At 45.2% G+C, this 24987-nt stretch overlaps 1 protein-coding gene across 2 annotated transcripts in view; it reads left to right on the forward strand.

Moving 5' to 3' along the window:
• Window positions 1–22070: 22070 nt before the first annotated feature.
• Window positions 22071–24987, forward strand: part of LOC102454521 (rho GTPase-activating protein 7-like) — a 163002-nt gene continuing 160085 nt past the window's right edge. Inside the window, exon 1 of one of the 2 annotated variants that reach the window (XM_075900170.1) lies at window positions 22071–22284. In XM_075900170.1, coding sequence (XP_075756285.1) covers window positions 22086–22284 — 199 coding nt within the window. In that variant the 5' untranslated portion in view covers window positions 22071–22085. Of the gene's footprint in view, window positions 22285–22317; window positions 22802–24987 lie in introns of those variants that run through there. The other variant, XM_014569855.3, reaches the window with a different exon arrangement.

Here is a 24987-nt window from a genome sequence, read left to right on the forward strand (position 1 = left end):
AATTGCTTCGAACTCCAATTATATCTTATAAGGACAAGGTTGGGTCTGTGATTCTTAGGAATCTCGATATTTGAGGTATGATTCCCTGGAAGGGCACATCTTGGTGATCAAGCTCTCTTGGTACAGAATCTATTGCTATGAAAGAAATGATACATTGGCTTTAACTGAGAATTACAAAAGCAACTAAAACTGCTGCAGAGAAAACTGGAACTTCCAGTCTTGTTCCGTATAGACTGATAGGAGTGTTGGCCTCTTCCATTTCACCACATGGAATAGATTAACAGATAATCTGGTAATTTTCCACATTTTTTTCTCTTTGTTAAAGATAATTTACAGCATGTCCCAGCTAAACTGGACAGCTTGTTTACAACAGACTTAAAGAACAATAGGATATTGTAAGAAAGTATGACATTTTTCCAAGGACAAAGGCTCTCAATTTCTATCTGCTTTTAAGTGAAAGTTCTCTTCTCCCCACATCATAGCCTTTGATGATAGTGGAAATTGGAAGGCATTCTTGGTGTGAGGCCTTGGTCCCCAGAACTCAAAACTATAGACCTATAGGGCATATTGCTAGAGCAGGGCCAGTCCAAGGGTTCCTGGAGCACTAGGTAAACTATGACTAACCCCTCTCCACATTCAATATTGAGAAAAATTAGAACTCTGGACTGAAATTTTGCCTCCCTCCCCCTTGTTCCCTCTCTGGGTGGGGGGCTTTCTCTCTCCCCCCTGGACCCTGCTGGGGTGGGTGGGGCCAGTGGGGGATTTCTCCTTTTCCCTTCTCCCCCCTTCCCTCTCCTAGGGGGGAGGGGGAGGCGGCAAGGGCTTCTCCCTACTCCCTCCATCCTCCTGGGATGGAGCCAGTGGGAGGCTGTCTCCCATGAAGGGGGGGCTCTACTTATCTGGTCAGGTGGCAGGCAAGATAGCAATCCCCATCCAGAGCTGGTTACTCCTTTGGTGGTACAGCTGTCCTCAGTGGTCACTCTGCAGTGCTCGCTGCCCCCAGTGTATAGCATCCCTCTGACCAGCCCGTCTATTTTCATGGAACACAGGCCCATTCCCTGCACTTCCCATTTTCCTGGCACAACCAAACTCTGACCTAATATTTAGCTCAAGTTGAGATATTGTATATCATGGCCTTTTTCCTGGAAGGTATTTGTGGTATCTGAAATGACTCTTCCATTAGCAGAGTTTGAACTCCTTAAAAGGCTTGAGCATCTCTCCTCCTGGAAGGTATCATCAAATTGTAGAATCATAACCCCTGATGCTGGTTCCACCTAGGCATTAAAAGATCCAGGATCAGAAGTTCCATTTCTTGGTGTCCCAGCCAGCAGTCACGTGCAAAGCCTCATTACCTACATTACGGGAATAATACCATGTAATACAATCTGCCGTAATGAAGCATGGTCTTAAACCAGACTCCTATGCATAGATATGAGCGTTCAAGCAAGCCGCTTTCTAGTTATTAAATTAGCTTTGTAAAATAAATTCCACTCTGAATTTTCCTTTGGGACTGGCATACAGCTTTGTACAATGCAGACTAGTATGTTCATGATGTCAAAATTTCTGGAGAAAGTCACTCAATAGCCATTAACAGCACTTTCCATGAGGCAATTGGCAGTTGACAGATAATTAGCATTTGCCTTTCACTGTCTAGGTTTAACTTATTAGAATTAGTAGATTGTATTTTTCACTTTGACTATCAGAACTATCCCCTGTACATGTGGTGAACTGAAATGGGATGATCTAGATGGTGATTGGTCTTGCTGCGAGGGCAGTGGACTGCACTTGATGACTTTGTGGGGTGCCTTTGAGTTCTAGTGTTCTATGGTTCTAAGTGTGGACACTAACCCTATGTTCTAAGATTCCCCAATTACATACAGAAATTAACATATGCCTAGAAATAACATCTATTTTATGTGACAAGTCAATAGCTGAGCTCTCTCCATCACATCTTTCTCAACAAGGGATACTTTAGTCATGTATTGTATAAGCCAGGCCAAAACTTAATCCCACCAATTCTAAGCAGCTAACCACATATCTACTGTAGGGTTTATAACCTGTAATAAATAATAATCTCATAATCTGTGTAATAAAATGTGTAAGTGTGTTATCTCAGAAGAGGAAATTCAATCCAAGTTATTTGTGTCTCTGTAGTTCTTGCACAAAGCCGCCAAGATAAAGAGCAAGAAAATCAGACTGAGTGGTGCCGGTTACACAGCAGGTCATTGTCATTCAAATTCTGAAGTGTGGGTGTTAAGAGCTCTTGTCCCAAAGCTAAGGAAGTGCTGTTTCTTATCCAACTCAGGAGACAGAATTAAGAAAAGAAAGAAAATACATAATGCTTGAAACTCCACATACCCACTGACACTGTCACAACCAGAGACATGCGGGCTAACACTGGTGATTTCGTTTGCTGTAACATAGGACTCATTTTTTCCAGCTATTCTCACATTCAAGGGCCATTCCCAGTATCATCTCCCTTCTTTGCCACACTGAATGGATGAGTAGCCTATTACTCTGGTAAGTTCATTTCCAACCATCCCACAAAGACCTGACAGTCTCCTCAAAGGTGCAGGAGTTTCCTCGGGGGGAGAAGGGCTGAAAAGCTGTGGACCATGTGGATAGGTGCTCTTCATATACTGCTGTGGATCCAGCAAAGTTAATGAAGTCTCCAGCTGTATTAACGCCTGTGAGGACTTCCTCTGAATTGTGCTATATCCTTCTAGGAAAATTGCCATGGGAAGAGGAGGCAGGCATTCCTGGCAGCACAGTGCAAAGAGGAGGACTGTGTGGGAGTGCTGGATGGAGATGATATGGAGGATTGAGCTGTAGTATAAATTGAACTAAAGTTCTTCTTCGAGTTGTGTCCCCTTGGGTGCTCCACTCTAGGTGTCGTGCTCGTCCCGCACCACACATCGGAGCATCATCAGCAGTAGTCCAGCCAGACCGCATATGCACAGGAGACGTTGTGCGCCATTTGCACCGACTCTGAGTGCGCGTGGTCCAACTCCCACCAGTTCCTCCTAACCATCTAATGGCTGCAGACGGAATTCATTCTTCTCCTGCAATTCTGACAGAAAAGTTGTACATAGTGTTAGTTTAGTAGTTCTAGTTATTCCAGTTTAGTAGTCTTCGTTGTTCTAGATAGTTATAGTTTAAAAAAAAAAAATTCCTCATAGTTAACTAGTCTCCTCATAACATAACATCCCGGGATCCCCCAGCTTCAAAAAGTATGTGACAAGTCAAAACGCAATGCCTGCCTCGGACGGGCATTCGCGATGTATTAAGTGTTTGGGCAAGGGCCATCTCCCTCAAAAATGCCAACACTGCACCAAACTCACGGTGCGAGCCAGGTGACACCACTAAATGCGGCTCAAGATGCTCCTCTTTAATAATGCCCTGCAACCGGCTGACTCTGTCACTTCTCGGCCTCCGGACCCACAGGAAATGGATAAGCAGGATGTCCCAAGAGTGACTGGAGGGATCTCTTCTCCACGCCACCATGCTCCATCTAAGCAGATCAGTGCAGCAGAAAAGCCGGGCACCTCGGGAATGGGCCTCTCCTATTGCCCTGATAAGCATAAGACTGCCCGCAGTACATCAGTGCTGAGTTCTGCCCTTTCAGGGAAACAGGAGTAGATAATGCTGTTGACAGCTAGAGCAGAGCTGGCACCGGTAGCAACACCCAGAAGGTCTTCTATGCCAGCGCCGAGAACTACCACAGCACTGGCCATGAAGCAGGCACCGGAGATGAAGCCAGCACCAGCGAAGAAGACGACACCGACAATGGCCCCAACACTGGACTTACCGGTGTGAAAGGAGAAAGAATTATATTGTAAGAGGAAGATGAATTATACTAAGTTGAAATAATACTGTTTGTCTTTGAACAGGAAAGAGATTGTTTGTAGATATTCAGATCAGAATGAAGCCAGGTGAGCCTGGGATAACAGGAAAAGGTGTTAGGTAGAACGTAATTGAGGTAGCCAGAGAGATATGAACAGGAGATTGCTATGTGCTTGATGTGGAAATGAAGATACTTGACTAGTCTCATACTAATCGTGAAGTTTTGCCACCTTTTAATCTTGTTAAGTTGGCTTTCTTTTGACTGTATAAATAAAAAGGGGTTTGAGCCCTGTATGGTACTCACATTTTCTGGGTGTATTAGCAGAGCGGCTTTGCTAATAAACAGAGCGGTCTGACAAATCTTGTGAGTCCTGTCTGACTTTGACACCGGCACCGACGCACCAAACCGCGCTGAGCGCGGCACTGACCACAGCGCTGAGTGCATTTGCACTTCCGTTGGCACCGACATCGCCGGTACTGCCGATGGAACTGGAGCCACAAGTACTGCTATACCACCACTCTGCACCGGCACCATCCAAGGCATTGCACAAATCCAGGAGGATTATCACTCCCTCTCTTAGCCCGGAACTGGTGCCCTTTCTGCCTGTGCCTTCCTCCGCCGACAGCAGCACCTGGGAGCACTGAGAGCCCTGCACCACATCCTCCAGAACTGGGTGCAAGAAGACCTGGAGCTCCAGCAAGAGCAGCTTGCCCAGGGCTGTGCCATCTGCCAACACCTGCAAGCGTGCTGCCGCCTGCTGCCTCCCCAGCTACCACTCTTTCTCTTCCTCTCACTTCTTCCCCCTCCTCCACACCCTCCATCTCCTCCCTATCCCCCCGGGTACGCCGAGGCCCCCGCATCTGCGGTGCTAGGACACAGTTGGCACAGCAAGACTCCCACCCCTGAGCCCTGAGCTTTCCCTTCCCCTTCCTCCCCTTGCTTCCCCCTTCCAGCTCCCTCCTTCAAGGCTTTCCCCTCCCCTCTCTTACCCCTCTTCTGCTTCCTTTCCCCAGTCTCATCAGAGTTTCATCCCGCCTCCCCAGTTTTGTTAAATAAAGACAGTTCGTGTTTATGAAAAAATGTGTACTTTATTTGATATCATTGAGGTAGACAAGCTGAGAACCGGCTGCCTGAGGGAGTGGGGGGCCTTTAAGCACAGAGCTCGGTTACCTTGTGTGGCTGCTGCCTGAGGCTATGTCCTGACCTGGTGCCCTGCCGAGCCTTAAATGCGATTCACAGTCCACTCAGTGTGGATGCGCTATTTCGAATGGCTCTATGCTAGCAGGCCTGGAGCTGGCACAGGCATTGTGGCCAGATTCTGCCCCTTTTAGGGGCTCTGGGGCTGAGGGAGAAGAGAGTAAGTTTTCCTGGTTGTGCTCAGAGTGGCTACCAGGGCATCCTGGGAAGGGCTGGAGGCCCCCTATTTTGAAATAAACATCTACACAGCGCTTATTTCGAATTAGCTATTTCAAATTTGGCATTATTCCTTGTAGAAGGAGATTTACCAAATTTGAAATAAGCGCTCCGCTATTTCGATATAATTTTGAAATAGCAATTTGGCTGTGCAGATGGTAGGAAAGTTATTTTGAAATAAGGGCTGTTATTTTGAAAGAACTTTGCTGTGTAGACATACCTATACACACAAAGGGAAGTGAGAAAGGGGGCAGAGACGTGAAAGGAGCAGAATATCTTGGTTTCCAGCTCTTAGGGATTAATCAAAGACTTCTAAAAAGTCAGACCGAGGCAGCTTTAAAATTATGAATTCCAGGTCCAGTTTTTAGTCGTTTTATCACCTCACTATGCAAGCTGCATATACTTTATATACACAAAATCAATATCTGTAAAGCATTAACGTCTTCTGTACAGGGCTGACTATTGATTGTCTGAGGGGAGTTCTTGCTGGTTTATGCTAACTGACCCTGACCCAGTCTGAACTGCCTCTTTGCATTTTTGAGTTACTCCCAGGAAAGCATAAGCAAAATATTTATGCTGAAGTGATATTCATTCTTTAAAAGGCTCCAAATCCTGCCATCTCAACTCAGGCTATATCTACACTAAGGGGTATTTCCAGGACACCAGAGGTATCCCGTAAAAACTCCACCATGTCAAGGGAACCGTCTGCTCTTCCGCTTTTTTTTGTGGCAGAGCAGATGCGCTGTTTTGGAAGCCCTGTCTTCCACCACCCACGAGGAAGAAGGGCTCTTCCAAAAGAGGAGATTTTTCCAAAATTTAGCCCAGTGTAGACGGGCCAAATTTCGGAAAAGCCTCTTCTGAAAAAACTATTGGAAAAAGGTATGCAAATTGCACCCTGCAATTTGCATACCTTTTTCTGATACATCAGTGTAGTGTAGACATAGCTTCAGTCTTTACTCCTTGAAATCCAAAGTGTTTGTTAATGGAGCATGGACTTGCAGTTTTGAACATGTGAATCTAAGTGTATATTTCTTGTGATCCCTTTATTGAAAATATATTGTATCCCCGTATTATGAAGACATGGTCCAAAAGACTGTAGTAATGTAGTTTGTAATAGTGATGGTTAACTGCAGTTTAGATTAACTAAATTTAAGACACAAATTCAAAATAGGGAATTCTTTGCCTCTGGAATAATCTCTGTGCATAAAACTGATAACTGCATGCGTAGCTGAGAATTTTTTCAGGCAGTTAACTGTGCCTGTAAAACAGGTATCTTGTTTTGCTGCAGATGTGTTTATGAGGACATCCTTTGTGGCCTCATCTGCTCATTGCTGCCAAAGGTTTTTCAGCATGATGTATGAAAATATCTGTTTACTCCTGCCTTCAGGCAATTTAGTTTATGTTAATTAAACTTGCTGCCAAGTGACCTAAGTGTCCACAAAACAAAACTGAACCAGTTTAACTAACACAATTAACTTCAAACTAGTGTGATTTCTTTGTAGAAAAAGCTCTAAGAAGTGAGACCCAATCCTACCACAAAACAGAACTACCAAAAATACAGTCTCATTTTCAATCTGCACCAGTTCCCTTGTCACTAGTTCTGTTTTTCCCTTTTCTCTTGCTCTGCTTTAAATGGTTGGACCTAAAACCTGCAGGGACACTGCCGGACCTTGGGAGCGGCTGCTGCTGTTTTGATGGCCACAACAAATAAAGGTTTCAGGCCTTCAAAAGAACAATAAATGTAGATGTGATTCAGGAATATGAATGGCATGCACGGCCACTGAAGGAGGCAACAATTTGTAGATTTTGGTATGATCTGTTACTGTCTTATTTAATATAAATTACCAGTACTGAGTTCTCCTTAGTAATCCTGTGATATCTGACATACCCCATGCAGACTCAAAGATTTGGTCACCATTGGAATGAATATTTCCCCATACAGATATTGGCATTAATTGTGGCCCTGATCCTGAGCTTCCAGCATTGATACTTGCACCCATACAGAATCTTGCTGAACTCATTGGATCACTTGGTGAGTGCAAGTCTTTGTAAGAAAGAGGCTGAAGAAAGGGTGAGTCTGATCAAGCTAGGCCCCTCTGGGCTTGGGGGTTTTTCTGACTTCTGACAAGTTAGGCAAAGGTTGCAAAGGTAACAAAAGATTTCACAGATGCTTTAAGAGCTCCTGGATCTGTTTGGGAGAAGGAGCCTTGGTCTAAACATCCATGAGTTATTCATTCTGTCGCCCTTGTTTGTTTATGCAGAGTGGGCTTAATCCATAAAATGGAGAAGGAATTGTGTGGGATACATGGCCTATACTTTGACTTAGAACATCTACTGTTCCAGTACTTCTTGACTCTAGACGTACATCAGCGGTAGCAAGGAGCACCTTGCTGGATTTCAGCTAGGGGCATCTGACTCATCAGGAACTTCACTCTGCACCAGTGTGCTTAAGTCTGTGCAATACACAAAAATGAGGAGTCCCTCCAGAAGAGCTTTGAAGCTTTGAGTAAAGCTATATTTTGTATGTGGATGAGGCCTTTGTTCCGTTGCTTTCTTGACCCCTGCCCCCTCACTCAAACAAGAGTCCAGGCTCCTCTGCAGACTGGCGCATACCAGTTTCAAAATGCTTGAGACGGAGAGGTTGAAAAATGTGGGTCAGTTACTGTGGTTACTGGTGCAATATATAAAACTAGATGAAAATTATATGCAAGTGCCTTCCCTGAGTCATAGGAGGGGAAGGTCCTTCTCTCGGTATAATCCAAGGAACATAGTTTAATGAGCTAGGGAAGCAGTCTACTCTGACAACCCTGAAACTTGTTTACTAATATGGTGACCTAAAGGGACCTGGGAAGACACACGTGGCCCTGAGAATGTAAACATAAAATAGGGGCGGTCTGGTATACATATAACTTCCTCTCTAGCAGTGAAACAATTCCCTTGTTACGGGCTGCTCCTGGCTCTTTGGGATACTTGGTTATGGCAGAGCTTCTGGTCTTAGCCTAAAGCAGGTGAAAGAGTGGAAGTGTCTCTTGGTTTCCTGAGTTAGGCTATGTCTAGACTGCCGCTGTTTTTTGGCAAAAGGGTATGCAAATTACGCTCCGCATTTTGTATACCTTTTTCTGATAGTTTTGTTGGAAGAGGCTTTTCTGAAATTTGGCCCATCTACACTGGGCCAAATTTTGGAAAAACCTCCTCTTTCGGAAGAGCCTTCCTTCCTCATGGAACGAGGAAGAAAGGGCTTCCTAAAGAGCACGTCTGCTGTTCTGCAAAAAATGTCGGAAGAGCACCCGGGCACCTGGGAGGTGGGGCCACTCATGCGCCGGGCGCCCGGGAGGTGGGGGCCACTCACGCGCCGGGCGCCCGGGGGCGGGACCACACGTCCGGGGGCACGCCAAGAGACTGGGATGCTCTTGCACCCGGCGCCGGCGTGTGCCCTAGGGCCGGGGCTGGGGCCGCCCGAGCGCCTTGTGCCGTGGGCCTGGGGCTGGCGCTGCCACCCGAGCCACGCGCCTGGGACCAGGACCGGCGCCGCTCGAGCACTGCGCGCCCGAGCGCCTGCATGTGCCCCGGGCTAGGGCCGCCCGAGCGCCGCACACCCAGCGCCGCTGCGTGTCGCGCGCCTGGGGCCGGTGCTAGGCTGGCCCAGGTAGTCGGCGGGTGCACATGAATGCCCCGGCGGGCGCCATGGCGCCCGCGAGCACCGCGTTGGGGACCACTGCCCTAGGTCTTTTGGCCATTTTGTGCCGGCAGCCTTGATGAACCAGGTAAGCATGGGGGCTGGGGTCAGGGAGCTGGGGGTTTTGGGAGCTGGGAAGACTCGGGGGGCAGGACGGGAAAGGCCGGGTGATGAATGTTTGTAGGGTTGCCAGGTGCTCGGCATTTTCGCCTCCTGGCAGGGGAAAAATTCAGAAAATACCGGACATTTTAAGTATTCTCTGAATTTTTTTACTGTACAGGAGCCAAAAATACCGGACTGTCTGGGTGAACACCGGACACCTGGCAACCCTAACACACAGATTAATATTTAGTGTGTTCTTTTCCATCTGCTTTGTGGCATGTAAGAACTAGACTTAGACCAAACACTTTGTAGACAAGACACCATCATCATAATTGGTATTCTTTGGCTCCATCCACATGAAAACAAAACTTGGTTGGTTTGACGTGTACAAGCCACTGATCTTCCAAACATATCTTGTTCTGGAGTATGCAATTCGAATTAGAATATAGCAAACTTTTTGTGGCTAAATACAGTGTTTGGGCAGCACGTTCTAGTGCCGAGCAAGGGAGAGTAAGAGTTATGAGAACCTGACTTTTTCACCTGCTTACTTGGGTAGTGATACTGGACAAGTCTATTTCCTCATGACTAAATGAAGAAAAGTATGTGCAAGATGCCTCAGGAAAGGTAAAACTGAGGAGGTGCATATTGCCCTTCCCTCCAAAAATGAAGGGAATCTGAGACCTCTATATAACTCTTCCTGCCTCATCTTCTGCATGGCAAAGACTATAAACACGATGGCTGTGTCTACATTGGCATCCCTTTCCGGAAAAGGGATGCTAATGAGACACTTTGGAATTGCAAATCTGCAGGGGATTTAAATATCCCCCGCGGCATTTGCATGTACATGGCTGCCGCTTTTTTCCGGCTCGGGATTTTTGCCGGAGAAAAGCGCCAGTGTAGACGCGATTCTCCGGAAAATAAGCCCTACTTTCAAGTAGGAAGAAGGGATCCTCCGGAAAAGGGCTTATTTTCCAGAGAATCGCGCCTACTTGAAAGTAGGAATAAAAGGGATCCTCTGGAAAAGGGCTTATTTTCCGGAGAATCGCGTCTACACTGGCGCTTTTCTCCGGCAAAAACCCCGAGCCGGAAAAAAGCGGCAGCCATGTAAATGCAAATGCCGCGGGGAATATTTAAATTCCCCGCGGCTTTGCAATTCCGAAGTGTCTCATTAGCATCCCTTTTCCAGAAAGGGGTGCCAATGTAGACACAGCCGGTGGGTGTCAGAGGCAATGCCCACTGCTGATTGCTGATTATCTTGGAGTGCAGCTGGCAGACCTGGGCCCTTGAGTCCATACATAGGCAAAGTACCTTTTAATGGCATGCTTTCAAAAAGCAGAAGCTTAGGCTACACTTCCCCCTCAACCGGGTTCAGGCCAGGCCACTTCTCCCTTTGTCAAGTCTGCATCTGCTGAAACACCGGGGAGCCTTCATACTGGGCTATTCTTAGACAAGCAATCTTGCCTTGTGATGTTGCATGTGTCATGCCATAAGCTTTGGTCTGCATCTTCTCTGTTTGTCTGCAGTGCTCAAGTTCCCAATTTATGGGAGGAGAGGGGGAGGTTCATGTCACTGCCAGTAAGCAAAAGAGAAATCAAAACACTTGAAACAAGGTCTAGGTTGGCTACAATGGCAGCCAGAAGCAATCTGCATATGGGACACATCTTGACTGCCCAACAAAATGCCTCAGGTGCTTTTGACTAAGAGAGAAATTGTTATTTCTTAGCTTCCAACTGTAGTTTTGCATTGATACAGACAGACATGCTTTTGCATGTAAGCTCTCTTTAAACTTGTGCTTCTCTCTCAAATTAAGCATAGTCATTTAAAATATTTTTTCTAACAAATAGCACAAGCCAGCAGTATCAAAATAAATGGATTCCAGCAAGAGCCAATTCAAGCTGGAGAATGGCACCCCCTCACCCTCACTCCCGCAGTCCAAATCTAGAAGAGACAACCAGATGAAGGCTTGTGGTGCTCTTAATAATGTAATGAAATATATAATGTACACTGTACATAACAATAATTGCTACTGTGGCCTTTATTTCTGTGCAGAAATTCATATTGTCTATGCAGCAGACATTTGAATCACAATTTTGGCTTCTTGCTGACTCTGACAGTAGGGAATATCGGAACAAATGGCATAGGCAAATATTTTCAAAAGTAACCTCTGATTAAGTATCCCAGTTTTCCATGCCCAACATGAGACCTCGTTAAAGGGGCCTGATGTTTCAGAAGGGGCTTTCAGCAACCCTTTAATGTCTGTCTTGAGATGCCTTAAAAGTTCCCATGTCTCATTCTTGGCCATGCTTCCCAGTTCTGTTTTTATAGAGGTATAGAGCAGGTTTAGTTCTTATTATTTGAATGTTAGTCCTGCCCATGCTTTTTGCTTAAGCTTTGGTTCTTCATGTTAGACTCACTGGCTGTGTCTACATTGGCACCCCTTTCCGGAAAAGGGATGCTAATGAGACAGTTCGGAATTGCAAATTCCGCGGGGGATTTAAATATTCCCCGCGGCATTTGCATTTACATGGCTGCCGCTTTTTTCCGGCTCTGGGTTATGCCGGAGAAAAGTGCCAGTCTAGACGCGATTTTCCAGAAAATAAACCCTTTGAAAATAAATCCTACTTGAAAGTAGGAATAAGGGATCTTCCGGAAAAGGGTTTATTTTCCGGACAATCGTGTCTAGACTGGTGCTTTTCTCCGGCATAACCCCGAGCCGGAAAAAAGCGGCAGCCATGTAAATGCAAATGCCGCGGGGGATATTTAAATCCCCCGCGGAATTTGCAATTCCAAAGTGTCTCATTAGCATCCCTTTTCTGGAAAGGGGTGCCAATGTAGACACAGCCATTCTGTTTGGCCTCTTCACTGTCTCTGTAAGGTTCCCGCTGATTATCTTGGTTTCAAGGATCAAATGGAGCTGAATAGAACTCAGTGTCCAGCATAACAGGAAGAGATCACAATCACTGTTCCTTTTATTCAGGGTGCTACTCAATAAAAGCTCATCACCTAATAAACTTGTTAGTCTTTAAAGTGCTACATGACTGCTTTTTTTTTACCAAGATCAGACTAACACGGCTACCTCTCTGTGACTATCAGCTTAAGAAGGACAAAGTTAATTTGAGCCATTGATGATGGAGTTCTAAAGTATTTTTCCTTCTCTCCACACAAAAGGAGAAAAAGAGGGCTGGGCCAGGCATTCTGTGGCTCTTGTTGAATGTTTGCTGAGAGTGTTTAACTGTAAATTGTGCAAGAGACAATCTAGAGAAGGCAGATACACATTGGTGCTTACTAACCTTCATCATTCCTTTTGATTCTTAAATCCTATTGTGAGTGTTTGGGCTTGAAAGGGCCTCTTGACTCATATGAATAAGGAACAACTGGTTAGAATACAGTTCTGAGAAATTTCAAAACATTTTCTATTCCAGGGTTTGTAATGGTTACATTTCGTCTAGTCTACAAATTTTTAACACCATTTTTTTTATGAAGAAGCCCTGTAACAAATTTTGACTACTTTATCAACCAGCTCTGGTGAAAGGGGGCATTATTTGATATTTTCCATCTCTTCCCCACACTCCATGATGCTCTTTCCTATCTCAGAGCAGCAGAATTTTCTAATTAAAAGTGCTTCATGATAAGCCCCACTGAACTGCTTTTGCTCTGGTGGGAATGAAGCCCAGTTCTTCACTGACAGGACACAACTTTGTTTTCTTGCCAATCCCTGAAGCTGTGCAGACTTCAAAATACAAACTTTTTTTTTATTTTAAAGGGAATATGAGCAGGCTTGGGGTCAGTAAGTGCTGGATATTAACTTGGGTGAAACCTAGATAATGCACCATAGCTTCTTATGCAAGTGCCATCCTGTCTCACAAGGGTCCTCCAGTTGGAGTTCAGGACCTCTCAGGAGGTTGGAAGGTTACAACATGGGGGTTGCAAACTGTCAAGCTCCATCTCAATCCCTGTTTTGCTTCCACCCCAAACCCCACTTTGCCTCCAGCATTTATAATGGTGTTAAATATTGTAAAAAGTGTTGGCAATTTGTAAGGTGGAGGTCACACTCAGAGGCTTGCTATGTGTAAGGGGTCACCAGCAGAAATCTTTGAGAACCGCAGCTGTATCCTATCCAGATTCACATTTAAATGTCTTCAGATCCCTTTTTAATAGGAAGATGTTGCATACAGAACCATAACATGATCTGGGCCGGTAGTCACCAACCAATAGATCGGGATCAGATCCTGGAGCCTCTGAGAGGTGATCCTGACTGGCTTGGCTAAGAGGCTATCAAGTGCCGGCACTTCAGCTGCCCCTCCTCACACTCCTGCGCATCTCCTGCCCTTTGCCTTGGAGTTGTCTTCCCTTTCCCCCGCCCCTCCTCTCCGAATCACTTGCTTGCTGTGCAGTGCAGGGGAGGGAGAAAAGAGGAGCTGATTTCGGGGTGCCCCTCTCCCATCCTGTATTCTGTCTCCAGAGAACAGATGGGGGGCACAGGGCTTAGGATGGAGGGAGTTTGCTGGCTGCTGTTGAGAGTGGTCCAGGGCCAGTCTCCCCAACCCCAACCCCTGTCCCAGCCATGAGCTACTTGGACCCAAACTCCCTTACAGAGCCTGCACCTATAACCCCCTCCTGCACCCCAACCTCCTGTCCCAGGCTCAGCTCAGAGCCCTTCTCACACTCCAAATCCCTTAGCCCAAGATGAGAACCTGTGTCCCAACCCACTGCCCCTGCCTGGTGAAAGGGAAGGAGGATGGGGGAAGGAGGGAGGACGGAGTGAGCAGGGGAAGGGTGTCAGAAGGGGCACAAAGGAGCCTGAAGGAGGCAGGGCAAGGGCATTTGGGTTGAGGTAGATCCTGGATTGCTCTTAAATTCAAAAAGTGATCTTATGCTTAAACAGGTGGGAGACCCCTGAGCTGGGCACTCCTCATTCTTATTAGTCTCCTTGGTGTTATTGGGAGAACTCATGTATATGCACTAAAGCTGATGTGCAAACTATAGAACTCAGTTAGGCATTTGTGGTGGAAAGAATATATTATGGTGGGAGCGGGCATGCACGTTCTGAGGGGAAAGCATCACTCTTTTCTTATGCAGGTGCAGTACTTGAGCTCCAGCACAATAAAACACTGAGGTCCATGCTTTGTTGAGGAATGCTTAGGCATTTCATAATCCTGCACTAAGTGTTGCTCGGCAGCTACTTGGCACCCTCTGACCACACTAAGGGGATGTTATCTACCTTGGAGTAGGAGTCTGGGAATTGGGAGGTTTGGATTCCATCCCTGCCTCTGTGTGACTGGGAGCAAGGCCTTTACATTTCTCTCTGCCTCAGTTAACCTCTTAGTTAAATGAACATAATAAATACCTACATCTCAGGCGTTGTAATTTCTACACCTTTGTGGCTTGATCTGAAGCACTACACACCAAATTTCAGTGTCTTAACATTCATGGAAGAATCCAGGTCAGTTAAGTGTATGAAACTGTGATGAGGGCTAATATTTCTGGAAGCCAGATCATTACTGGAATCCAAAATTAAGCACTTCCCCACAGCTTCTTATTTTAGCTTTAAAATGTTTTGCCATTTGAAAAGGTGATAATACAAATGAGTAATAGCAATGGAAAACTGGCACTCCAGTGACTTGAGATGCCAACATAACATACAATCACAGTTGTAATCTGATATTTCTTCTCCTTTCCTGGGTGCGTCTGAGCAGAAGTGAAATAACTAGTAAATGTCACATCTGAATTAGATCCGTTACGTTAAAAGTGAACCTTTTTTAATGATTAGAGATTATTTGCAACTCTTGTTTCAGGCTGTCTGCAGAATCAGGTAGCCATTGCTGCTCTGGTTTATTTTTGTGATAGCCTTAAAAAGGAGACACAGCTTTGCTAAATCTCTCATCTTCATGGTTAAGATAATGAATAACAATATGGTACCCCCTAGGGAAAAAAGGGGCCCTTTTGCTGGATCACTGCACCCTATCCCAATTTAAGCTGTGGTGGGAATTACTATCCCTTTTTGCACCCTATTCCTGGGCAGAGTGTATCTGGAGTGAACTATTTAGCTTGTGGCTATCACTTGACTGCCTGGCTCTCTAGATGGATTTGGCAAACTGGAAGGTTTGCAAGACCAAGACTGAGACAAGCTAAGGGGTGATAGCTAGTGCTAAGAGCTAAAACACATGCTGTGCTGATAGAGCAGGCTATACACAGGAGGTATGAAAAATATACAAAATGACATGCAATGGAGGGTCACTGTGACTGCCAGCTACTAAATCTTGCTAGTTTTGCGTTTTCTTTGGGTCAGCTTCCAGAGGCTTGCAGTTGAACAAAATCCAGTCTCTGAGGAGTCCAAGCTTTGTGCTAGAGATGGAGGCAAGGGAGCTAATGAAAGCCCAGTCAGCCCGGCAGAGGGGGGAGCCCTCGGAAGAATCACATTTTGACCATTATCAAAATTGTCTGGGTACTTCACCTTCTTCTGACATACTCTGCGCTAAGGGCAGTTCCGCCAATGGGAGGGAAGGGGGCAATTACCTGTGGTGATACCACAGCTCCCAGCTGCTATTGCTGCTACTGCGGCAGCGGCTGGAGTCCCGGCAGTACTGACGGCTGCCTAGGAGAGGCGCCGTGCTCTCTGGACAGTGTTGAGGGCTGCCTAGTCCCAACCTGCTCCTGTTGCCCAAGGCCCCATCCCTTCCCGGGGCACAAAGCAGGCCCGACCCTGCACAGTCCAGTGAGGCTGTCGGCCCTGCTGGCTAAGGGTTTTAAAAAATGTTTCCAATAAAGGCATGATCCTGCAAGGTGCTGAGAACCCTCAGTTCCCATGTAAGTCATAGGAGTCTCTGGGCCCCTCCAGGATCAATTTTCATCTACCACATAAGGGTCTGTCCAAGTTTTCAGACAGCGGATACAATTCTTAGTAAAATGTCCGTTCTCTCAACTATTGCTGATGCACACTTAAATGGAGGAGGAAGACATTGGAAGAAGTCCAGCCTGACAACAGACCAGAACATAGCTGTGTATGCTTCATGAGCATGCAAGAGGGCAGAATTCTCTGGTAAAGTGGTGCCATTTCACTTACCTCAAGTGGCTATCTGTTGTATAAACAGAAAATAAGCTTGTATCACTGCTGCTTCCAGATGAAATGGGGCGCAGACAGCTATAGGAGAAATTCCTCTTCTCTCCAAGCACTTTTCCCTCCCACAAAGGCGCAAGTGTCAGAAGGATATTACATGGTTGTCTCGAACAGGCAGAGAACCAGAGATAAGAAGGTGGTGGGAATTGCCATGCTGTTGCTGTGGGTCTAAAACTTGTAAAACTTGATGACACCAAGAATCACTAGCTAACTAAGGGTATGTCTATACTACCCTCCTAGTTCGAACTAGTGGGGTAATGTAGGCATACCGCACTTGCAAATGAAGCCCGGGATTTGAATTTCCCGGGCTTCATTTGCATAAGCGGGGCGCCGCCATTTTTAAAACCCCGCTGGTTCGAACCCCGTGCAGCGCGGCTACACGGGGCATGAACAAGGTAGTTCGAACTAGGCTTCCTAGTTCGAACTACCGTTACTCCTCATTCCACGAGGAGTAACGGTAGTTCGAACTAGGAAGCCTAGTTTGAACTACCTAGTTCGTGCCCCGTGTAGCCGCGCTGCACGGGGTTCGAACCAGCGGGGTTTTAAAAATGGCGGCGCCCCGCTTATGCAAATGAAGCCCGGGAACTTCAAATCCCGGGCTTCATTTGCAAGTGCGGTATGCCTACATTACCCCACTAGTTCGAACTAGCGGGGTAGTGTAGACATACCCTAAGTTTCCTGTCTAACTGCTGAGTCCTTTGGGGTTGAGAGGGAGCAAAGCTGACATGGTCTAATTTGCTCCAGCTACTAGATCACCAGTGACTTATTTGAGCTATGAAGGAGCAAAGCGGTGCCAACCACGTGTAGTTCTGAGCACCAGTGTGGGGTCTGAATCTAACTGGAACGCATGACTTCTGAAAAAGGTTCCTATTTATATTTATGAATAACTTGCTCATCAGTGCAGGCTTCTTCCTCTTTTCATTGTTTTCACTCTAGTTGGCAGGCGCTGGCACTCAGATGAGTGTCTTGCAGAAGCTATATAGATGAAGAAGGGTATCTTTCACTGGATAAGTCTCACTTATCCAGGAAGGAGGGAATACAGGAGTATCCCCATAAATCCCTGCCAACTGCTAACTAAATGATTCAATAATGAGTACGTAATGTCACCTACATCTGAACATTACTTTGCTAACTCTAGGCAATCTTTATTATGTGCCAACCTGTAGCCAACAAAATTATTCACTGCTTCTGGCTAGGCCCTGGGGTACTGCCTCCATCGGAGCAGCTTTGCCTCGCTCTTACAGGCAGCTCTGGGAAACACCCCCAGACCTCCCAGCCCCTCGTCCTGAGCTGCCCCGCACTCAACCCTCTGCCCTGAGCCCCCCCCCCCCGCCACCTACTAACTCCTGCCCTGTGCAATCATTTAAATAAAGCATGTATGCTTTTCTTTTAATTTCCAAAAATAAAAACCCAGTACAGTTAAGGACCCAAGTAATACTGGGTTCACCAGTTAGTAAACTATACCTGCCTCATCCCCCGCAAAATATATTCAATCTCTCTCACCAATCTTCATTGGGATCTGAGGCTATGTCTACACTGTAGCATTTTGTCAGCAGAGGAAATGCAAATGAAGTGCTCATTAGCATTTCTCATGCTCTCATTTGCATAATCTCTTCCGATCCATTTTGCAGAAGAGGTTTTTGTGGAAAAAAACGCAGTGTAGACGGGGCCATTTTGCGCAAAAAAAACCCTTTTGCGCAAGATCCCTTATCCCTCAAAAAAGGAGGTCTACAGGATCTTGCGCAAAATGGCCCCATCTACACCGCGATACTTCCAATTTAGTATATGCATGAGACGTGAGAGGAGGAGGAAAACCGTGCCACTTCCCTGCTTGGCGGGCCTGTACTGTAATCTCCACAGACACAAGAAAATGTGATAAATTATACACACATACCAATAAAGTTGTCATGCAGTTATCTGTACTGTACACATTAATTGATCTTATAAACCAAGAGACTTCAAAGGCCAACTAATGTTTTTATAAATAAAGCTATTTATTAGCAATGCAGAACTAGTCTGTTATGCCCATGAATCAGTATATTCAAAGTAAACTAGCAGATATGTGAGGCATAGTTGAATTTTGGCTTGCCTAGTACCTCAGAGGCAACACTGTTGCTTTGACTCTTTGGAAGCCTTTATTTGCTCTTGTTTATGTACTCTGGAAGAGTTTACTTTTGTTTCTAAAGTCTTGGTTCCAGTTAAAATACCATCTTAACAGTCAATCAGTCGTACAGCATTGATTTCTTTAAACATGAAGATGAACAGAGCAAGTAATTTCATATGGCACTTTGTTCCCAGGGAGAATGAATTTCCTCTGTGAGCATTACATAATAGGCAGGAAAAGCACTCCGGAGTCCAGAGCAGCAGAGCGATTTTTTTATTCAATTTTAAACTGAAAATCTGCTTTTTTACACACTGGTAAATATCCTGCAGTGAATTGAACTCCACTAAACTCAATGGAGTTTGTTTAATTTAACATCAGTTAAATAGGAGCAGAATTCAGTCCAATATTGTAAAAATTCTAGATAATGTTAATTGAGGCACTTGGGGAGCCACTTATAGTACTGAATCTACACATTTATGAATGCTTTTATATGCTGGGAGGTAGATTCAGCAAAGTAAAACTTTCATAGTTGCTGATACAAAAAGTTGCCTAAATGCATGTACATTTGTACTGGAAGATTTGGCCGGCATTTCTTTGGTCCTTCAGGGCAGAAGCCTGGAGGTGTAGGGGAGTGCAGGAGTCATGGTAGGATCTTGGGTCTATGGGGAGGCTAAGAGCAGGAGTTGGTGGGTTAGGGGGTACAGGAGTCAGGGTTGGAGAGTGAAGGGTGTATCAGGACAGGGGTGAGGGTGCAGCAGCCAGAGCAGGATCTGGGAGGCATGGGGGTGCCAGGGAGGGATAGAAAGTGCGGAGGTGAGGGGGCTCAGGGCAGCGTTGGGAGCGGCTGGTATACAGGCAGTCCCCGGGTTACATGGATCCGACTTACATCGGATCCCTACTTACAAACGGGGTGAGGCAACCCTGCACTAGCTGCTTCCCCCCAGCAGACCAGGGAGACGCGAAGCTAGCGCCCACCCCAGCAGACCAGGGAGACACGGAGCGGCTTTTGTCAGCAGACACCTCAGCTTGAGAATAAAGGACTGAGGGAAGTGAGGTGTGGGAGAATAAAACTGAGCTCTGGAGAAATGTTTGGCTAGAGTTTCCCCTACAATATGTACCAGTTGCGACTTACATACAAATTGAACTTAAGTCCCTATCTTGTACATAACCTGGGGACTGCCTGTAGTAAGATAATCCAAATACAAAGGAAAAGAGAATTAACAAAGGAAAATTCAGAATTGCTCCATTTATCTAAGGCTAAAACGAAACTCAGAGTACCTTTACTGTCACTTCTGCAAATCTTAACACTTTGTTATCACAAATGATAGCCATTCTAAAATCTATTGTTTACCCATTTTAACTCACATGTCTATACCAATATGGAAGAGATCTTGATCACTGTTGCCTATAGAATTGTTAGGGAAAAATAGGAAAAGTTTAACAAAATGACAGCTCAGCTAAACTGACTTAATTCATGTGCATTAAAAAGCTTCAGCAGAAAAGTATCTTCGTGAATATGGACAACAAGATCATCAATGCTAAATCTTTCTTGCTCATTTTGCTTTTTTTGGGTAATGTTCCCTCTATTTTTTTCCATCCATGTGAGGGATACATTTTGTTATGTGCACTAAGGCATATGCTCATGTGCACCACCAGTAGAAACTGTTGGTGCTCTGCTAATCACCTGGGCAGCATTTGAATCTCTCCTGGGTGCCACCTAATGCTCAGCGTATTGGCAACACTGTTTACTACTATAGTCTCTATTTAACATTCCATCTTCTGTTACTTATGATCATTTTAGGAGAGCCAATACAAATCTTGACATTTGAATTCCACCTCCATGCAAAATCCCATATTAATACAATGGAATTTATTGACCAAGAAAGGAGTTTGGAATTGGGACAATACTCAGTAAAAGTTGGCAAAATGAATATGCATTGGTTAGTGCTCCATAAGAACCTACAGGATGGAATGGCTCACTTTACTCACTGGGAGGAGTCAGGTTAATAGCATTCTACCTCGTTCTAAAATGGGAAAGGGCACATTATATTACCTGCTAATGGCCAGATTGCTGGAGCACAGGTATTTTCTAGTCTTTTCAGATGAGTGATAGCCAAGTCAAAAAATAAACACCCATTTCCCAAAGACTGTGGGCTAATCAAACGCCCCATGGGAAAGTCTTACGCTTATAAAGATTTGCATGAAATCCTGAGTTATCAAACCAGTAGGATAAAATTCTAAATAATTTGCATGGCTATAGCACCTGCCTTCCTGTTTGCCTTGCTAATGACGACTGCACTCCGTACTCTGTGGGCCTGTGCTAACTTTGCACCAGAACTCTAGAGATAGCTCGTAGGGCTGAAAAGCACATCATCAAAATGATTGCCACACCTTTCAGCTAATGTATCTCCAGTAGCAATCGGTTTCTTTTTGCTTGGGAACAATACCTACTGGAGACACCGATTCAATAACATGCTTCCCATTTGAACTGGGTTTGCAGCTTCACTTAATCTCATACACACATTAGTTGCTACAGCACCACGTCCCAGACTCCATGGTGCAACTCTTAGAGGGCATGTCTACACTAGCCCCCTAGTTGGAACTAGGGAGGCTAATGTAGGCATTCGAAGTTGCAAATGAAGCCCGGGATTTAAATATCCCGGGCTTTATTTGTATCTTCCCGTCCGGGCACCATTTTTAAATCCCCTTAGTTCGTACTTCCTCTTCCAGTCATCTTCTCCTAGAAATTGTCTCTGTCCAGAAACCAGGATGGGCAGGACCTGAGCCAGAAACATCTTTTTCTAAGCATATGACATAGCTATAAGGAACTTTCAAGTTTAGATGTATGTTAGGTACTTTTCAAAGGTTTTTATGGCTCCCCATGAACTCTGTGATAGGAATGGATACAAGACATAGTGACCAATTTAGTAGGGGTGGTCTAGATGATTCTTGGTGCTACCATGAGCTCAGTTCTATGATGCTATGATTAAAACAGAGCCTCCAAACTATTTTAGGAGTGTTTTTATCTAACATATCACATGCTACGTATGTGACACTGAAATCAGTTGTAGAAGTTTTGTTCTCTTCCGGGTTGAGCTGCTTAACTCATGAACAACGTCGCTCATCGTTTATGAGTAATGTAGCCATCCCAGATGCATGCCAGCAGAACTTGTCCACTGCTTCACGCCCTGTACATATAAAACCAACAGTTGACCAGATTCTGCTCAGTGACACTGATGGCAACTGGGGTTGTTCTGGTCTCACTGTGATCACTTTTATATTATCAGGTAAATGGCTTGTGTAAAGTTCTGAGTGACATGCAGTGGGGCTGCCAGCCACCATGGGCATCAGGGCAAGCTGTTAGGGGACAGCTCCGACCCCCAGAAGGGGCGGGGTCTTGGCAGAATGGGCAGAGCCTTGGTGTAAGGGGCGGGGCCTCAGTCAGAATTTAGTGCCAGCCAAGACCGTGGTGCTCTCACACAGCCATCAGAGCCATGCAGAGTGGTGCTCGAGCACTCCAGTGGCAGTTCAAAGAGGCCTGAGGTTGCAGTGGTAGTGAATGGAAATTCCAGAAGTCTTTGAATCTCCAGGCCCCAGGGCACTTGCACCATTTGCCCGCCTCCTGATAGGTGGGCCTGACATGGAAACTGAGGTGCTGTAAGTGCCTTTACATAGTAGCTGTGTGAGAAGCAGTACTGTGTTAGGGAGGTAAGTAAAGTAATTCATCAATCAGTCTTTATGGACTGATCCAAAATCCTTTGAAGTCATTGGGAATCTTTCAGTCAAGCCCTCTGAGATTGAGCTGATAATAGAGGAAAAACTTCCCATCATGAAACTTGAGACCCTGGACTCTTCATTTCAAATCATTTTTAAATATGCATCCCAAATAAACAATTGCAACATAGTGAAGAAAACTGCAGGCACGAGCCTTCCCTTACTCATAGAATGTATAAAGCAACTACAGAAGGGTTCTGGAAATGAGGAAGCCGTTCCCCATACAGTTAATGAAAAGAAGCTGGAAACGCAAGGTACAGTGCATTGTCTAACATTTCATTCCTGTTCCTAGTGACGCCTTGTTGCCTAACTTGTTATTTATGGCTTTGCGTGGCGGACGATCAAGTCTGTTTATAAAATGTGGCTGCTGAGATGCAGAACTGCATTTTGCTCTGAGGCACAGAGGACCTGAGTGGGCTGCTATTTCCTTTTCAGCACTGCCTGACCCCAGATTGTTTCGAAGGAGGGCTCTCTCTCACACACATTCTGAGAGGGGTGTTAACAAAACACATGCAGACTTTTCTTAGAGAGTAACTTTAAGCATCCAGTCTAAGAAGAGAAAGCTGGGAGAACTGAGTTCTCAGTCCGCTGGGATTTTTTTAAAGGCTGTTGGATCTTAATGGACTAAAAGTGCCTCTGTGGATTTGATAGCCAGGATGGCATATCCAGGGAAATCTCGTCTGAGGAGATCCTTCAGTGAGCATATCAAGGACTCAACCAACAAAGCATGGGATGTATTCTGGAAGAGCACGAGAGAAAAACGCTTATCAGGTCAGTCACAGGGGGCACTTATTCAAACTGATGCAAAATAAGGAGTGGAAGTGGCAGAAAATGAAAATAGATGTGCCCCTATTCCAACAGAAGAGGCACCTTACATTTATGGGTTGCACTTGTATGCCATTGTAGAAGGTCCTGGCTGTTGCTATTTCACTTGTGTTACCGAGTAGATGTCTTAGACTGATAGTCAAGTGTGGACACCAATTTGCTGATGTCCCAGATAGTCTACCTGAATTTCTACCGCTAAATATCCATATTGCTTTTCATTTTGCTAAAGTTTGAAGACACTTTCCTGATTTGGAGGCATTAAGTTTATCTAACTACGATAATCATAATTGATAGGAAATGAGACTGTTAATTCACAATAGAATTTCTCAAGCACCAAGAAACTACTTTGAATCAATTGTGCTGTGGTTTTATAATCTCTGATGGACTGATCTCTATACATGGCATACACATTCAGCACGTATTAGTGTGAGACAAGTATGTAATAAGAGTTGCATAATTTGGAATTCTGTCAAATTCTATATTGCAAAATCTGCTACATCCTATTTTCTGTGCACCCAACAAAGTTGTGACCATGAACAGCTGCAAGGACAAGCCCTGAAACAAATCTAATTTTTTTTCCGGGACCCAAAAAAGGGAATTAGTATCTTTTTGTATGTGAAACACAGTTTTTCTTTAGACTTTGGGCTTTGGATTAATTTGTTTTAATGTTCAGAAGCATATAGGCATGACAGAACATCTAAATGATTACTTGATAATGCAGAGACATATTGATATCCTGACACTCTAAACAAGGTGTGGGAATCCGTATTAACATAAAATCAACACTTGTGAAATATACTCAATATAAAGCCTATTCAAAGAACACTGCTGTTATTGGGAAAAGGAGTCTGAATTTTGCATTTCCAGCCTGACATTCTAGCGCAATAGAACATGCATGCTTCTTTAGAGGAAATAAATTATATATGATAGAGGAATAGGGCAAGTTTCTCCCAGAGCTTTGACTTCAAAGTTGTCAGGTTTGTGAATCAAGTTGGTGTAAAAGTTCTATGTAAATCCAGATTATATGAGGTTAGTCCTTCCCAGAGCTCTCTTCTTTGACTGTAAAATCTAGGAATGAGGCATGGCATATTTTGCACAATCAATACAGCATTACAAGGCAATGTTCAGACTGGGTTGTTTTCATGGGAATTTCTAATTTTATGAGGAGAAAAAATCCTCCTCTTTACCAGAGCCGGCCCAAGGTATGGGTCAACAGGGCTACCGCCCAGGGCGCCCCATTGTAGGGGGCGCCACGCAGAGCTGCTGGGCTGGGCTGGGGTGCAACCGTGCATGCTCTGTGCACCTGGGGCAGCACCCCGCATGCATGGGGCGGAGCCACGCATGCGCTGGGCGCCCGGGGGTGGAACCGTGCATGCGTCGCACTCCTGGGGGCGGCGCCGTGCTCCCGGGGCCCAGGGCGCACAAATGGCTCGGGCCAGCCCTGCCCTTTACTGAACTTTGGCTCTGTCCTGACTCTAGTGCAAGCTGATTTGTGTAACTGAACAAGAGCCTCAGATTTAAACCCTTGTTAGGGTTCAGAATCCCAAATTGAATCTTTTCTAGTGAATTTCTGCAAGCGTGCACTAATTCTCTCATGCCAGCCAGACAGGCCAAGTGTGAAAGGCATCTAGAGTAAATGACCCAGGAAGCTTGACTAAAATTAGTAATAAGACAATCATCAGTCTTTCAGTCTGGGAATCACCTGTCAGTAAGAGTCAGGTAAATGAACAAAACATGCAATAAAGAATCAGAAGATGAGTAAGACAAACTGGTACTCTCATTAGGCCTGCTTCTCACAACATCACAAACCCAGTATTAGTAGAGCTATGACAAATCTGACCTGCGTCGCTAGCCCTTATCCTTACACAAAGCAGGTAGTTGTTTGGATCCAGCCATTAAATGTTCATATTCAGAGCCAAAGTAGTCAGCCAGTGTAACCAATGGCAATACATCAGTTCACATCAGCTGAGGATTTGGTGCATTATCCTGTGATTACATGTCTTCCAAATGTTGGTATAAATATCTCTTTATTCCTCATGCACTTGAAGCACCGCTATGCTACACAACTGCATCTTAACAATATAACATTGTATTGCTCTGTTAGAGTTGTAGGGGTATCTTGAAGGATGTAA

Source organism: Pelodiscus sinensis, chromosome 17, assembly GCF_049634645.1.
Source record: "Pelodiscus sinensis isolate JC-2024 chromosome 17, ASM4963464v1, whole genome shotgun sequence".
Taxonomy (NCBI): Eukaryota; Metazoa; Chordata; order Testudines; family Trionychidae; genus Pelodiscus; species Pelodiscus sinensis.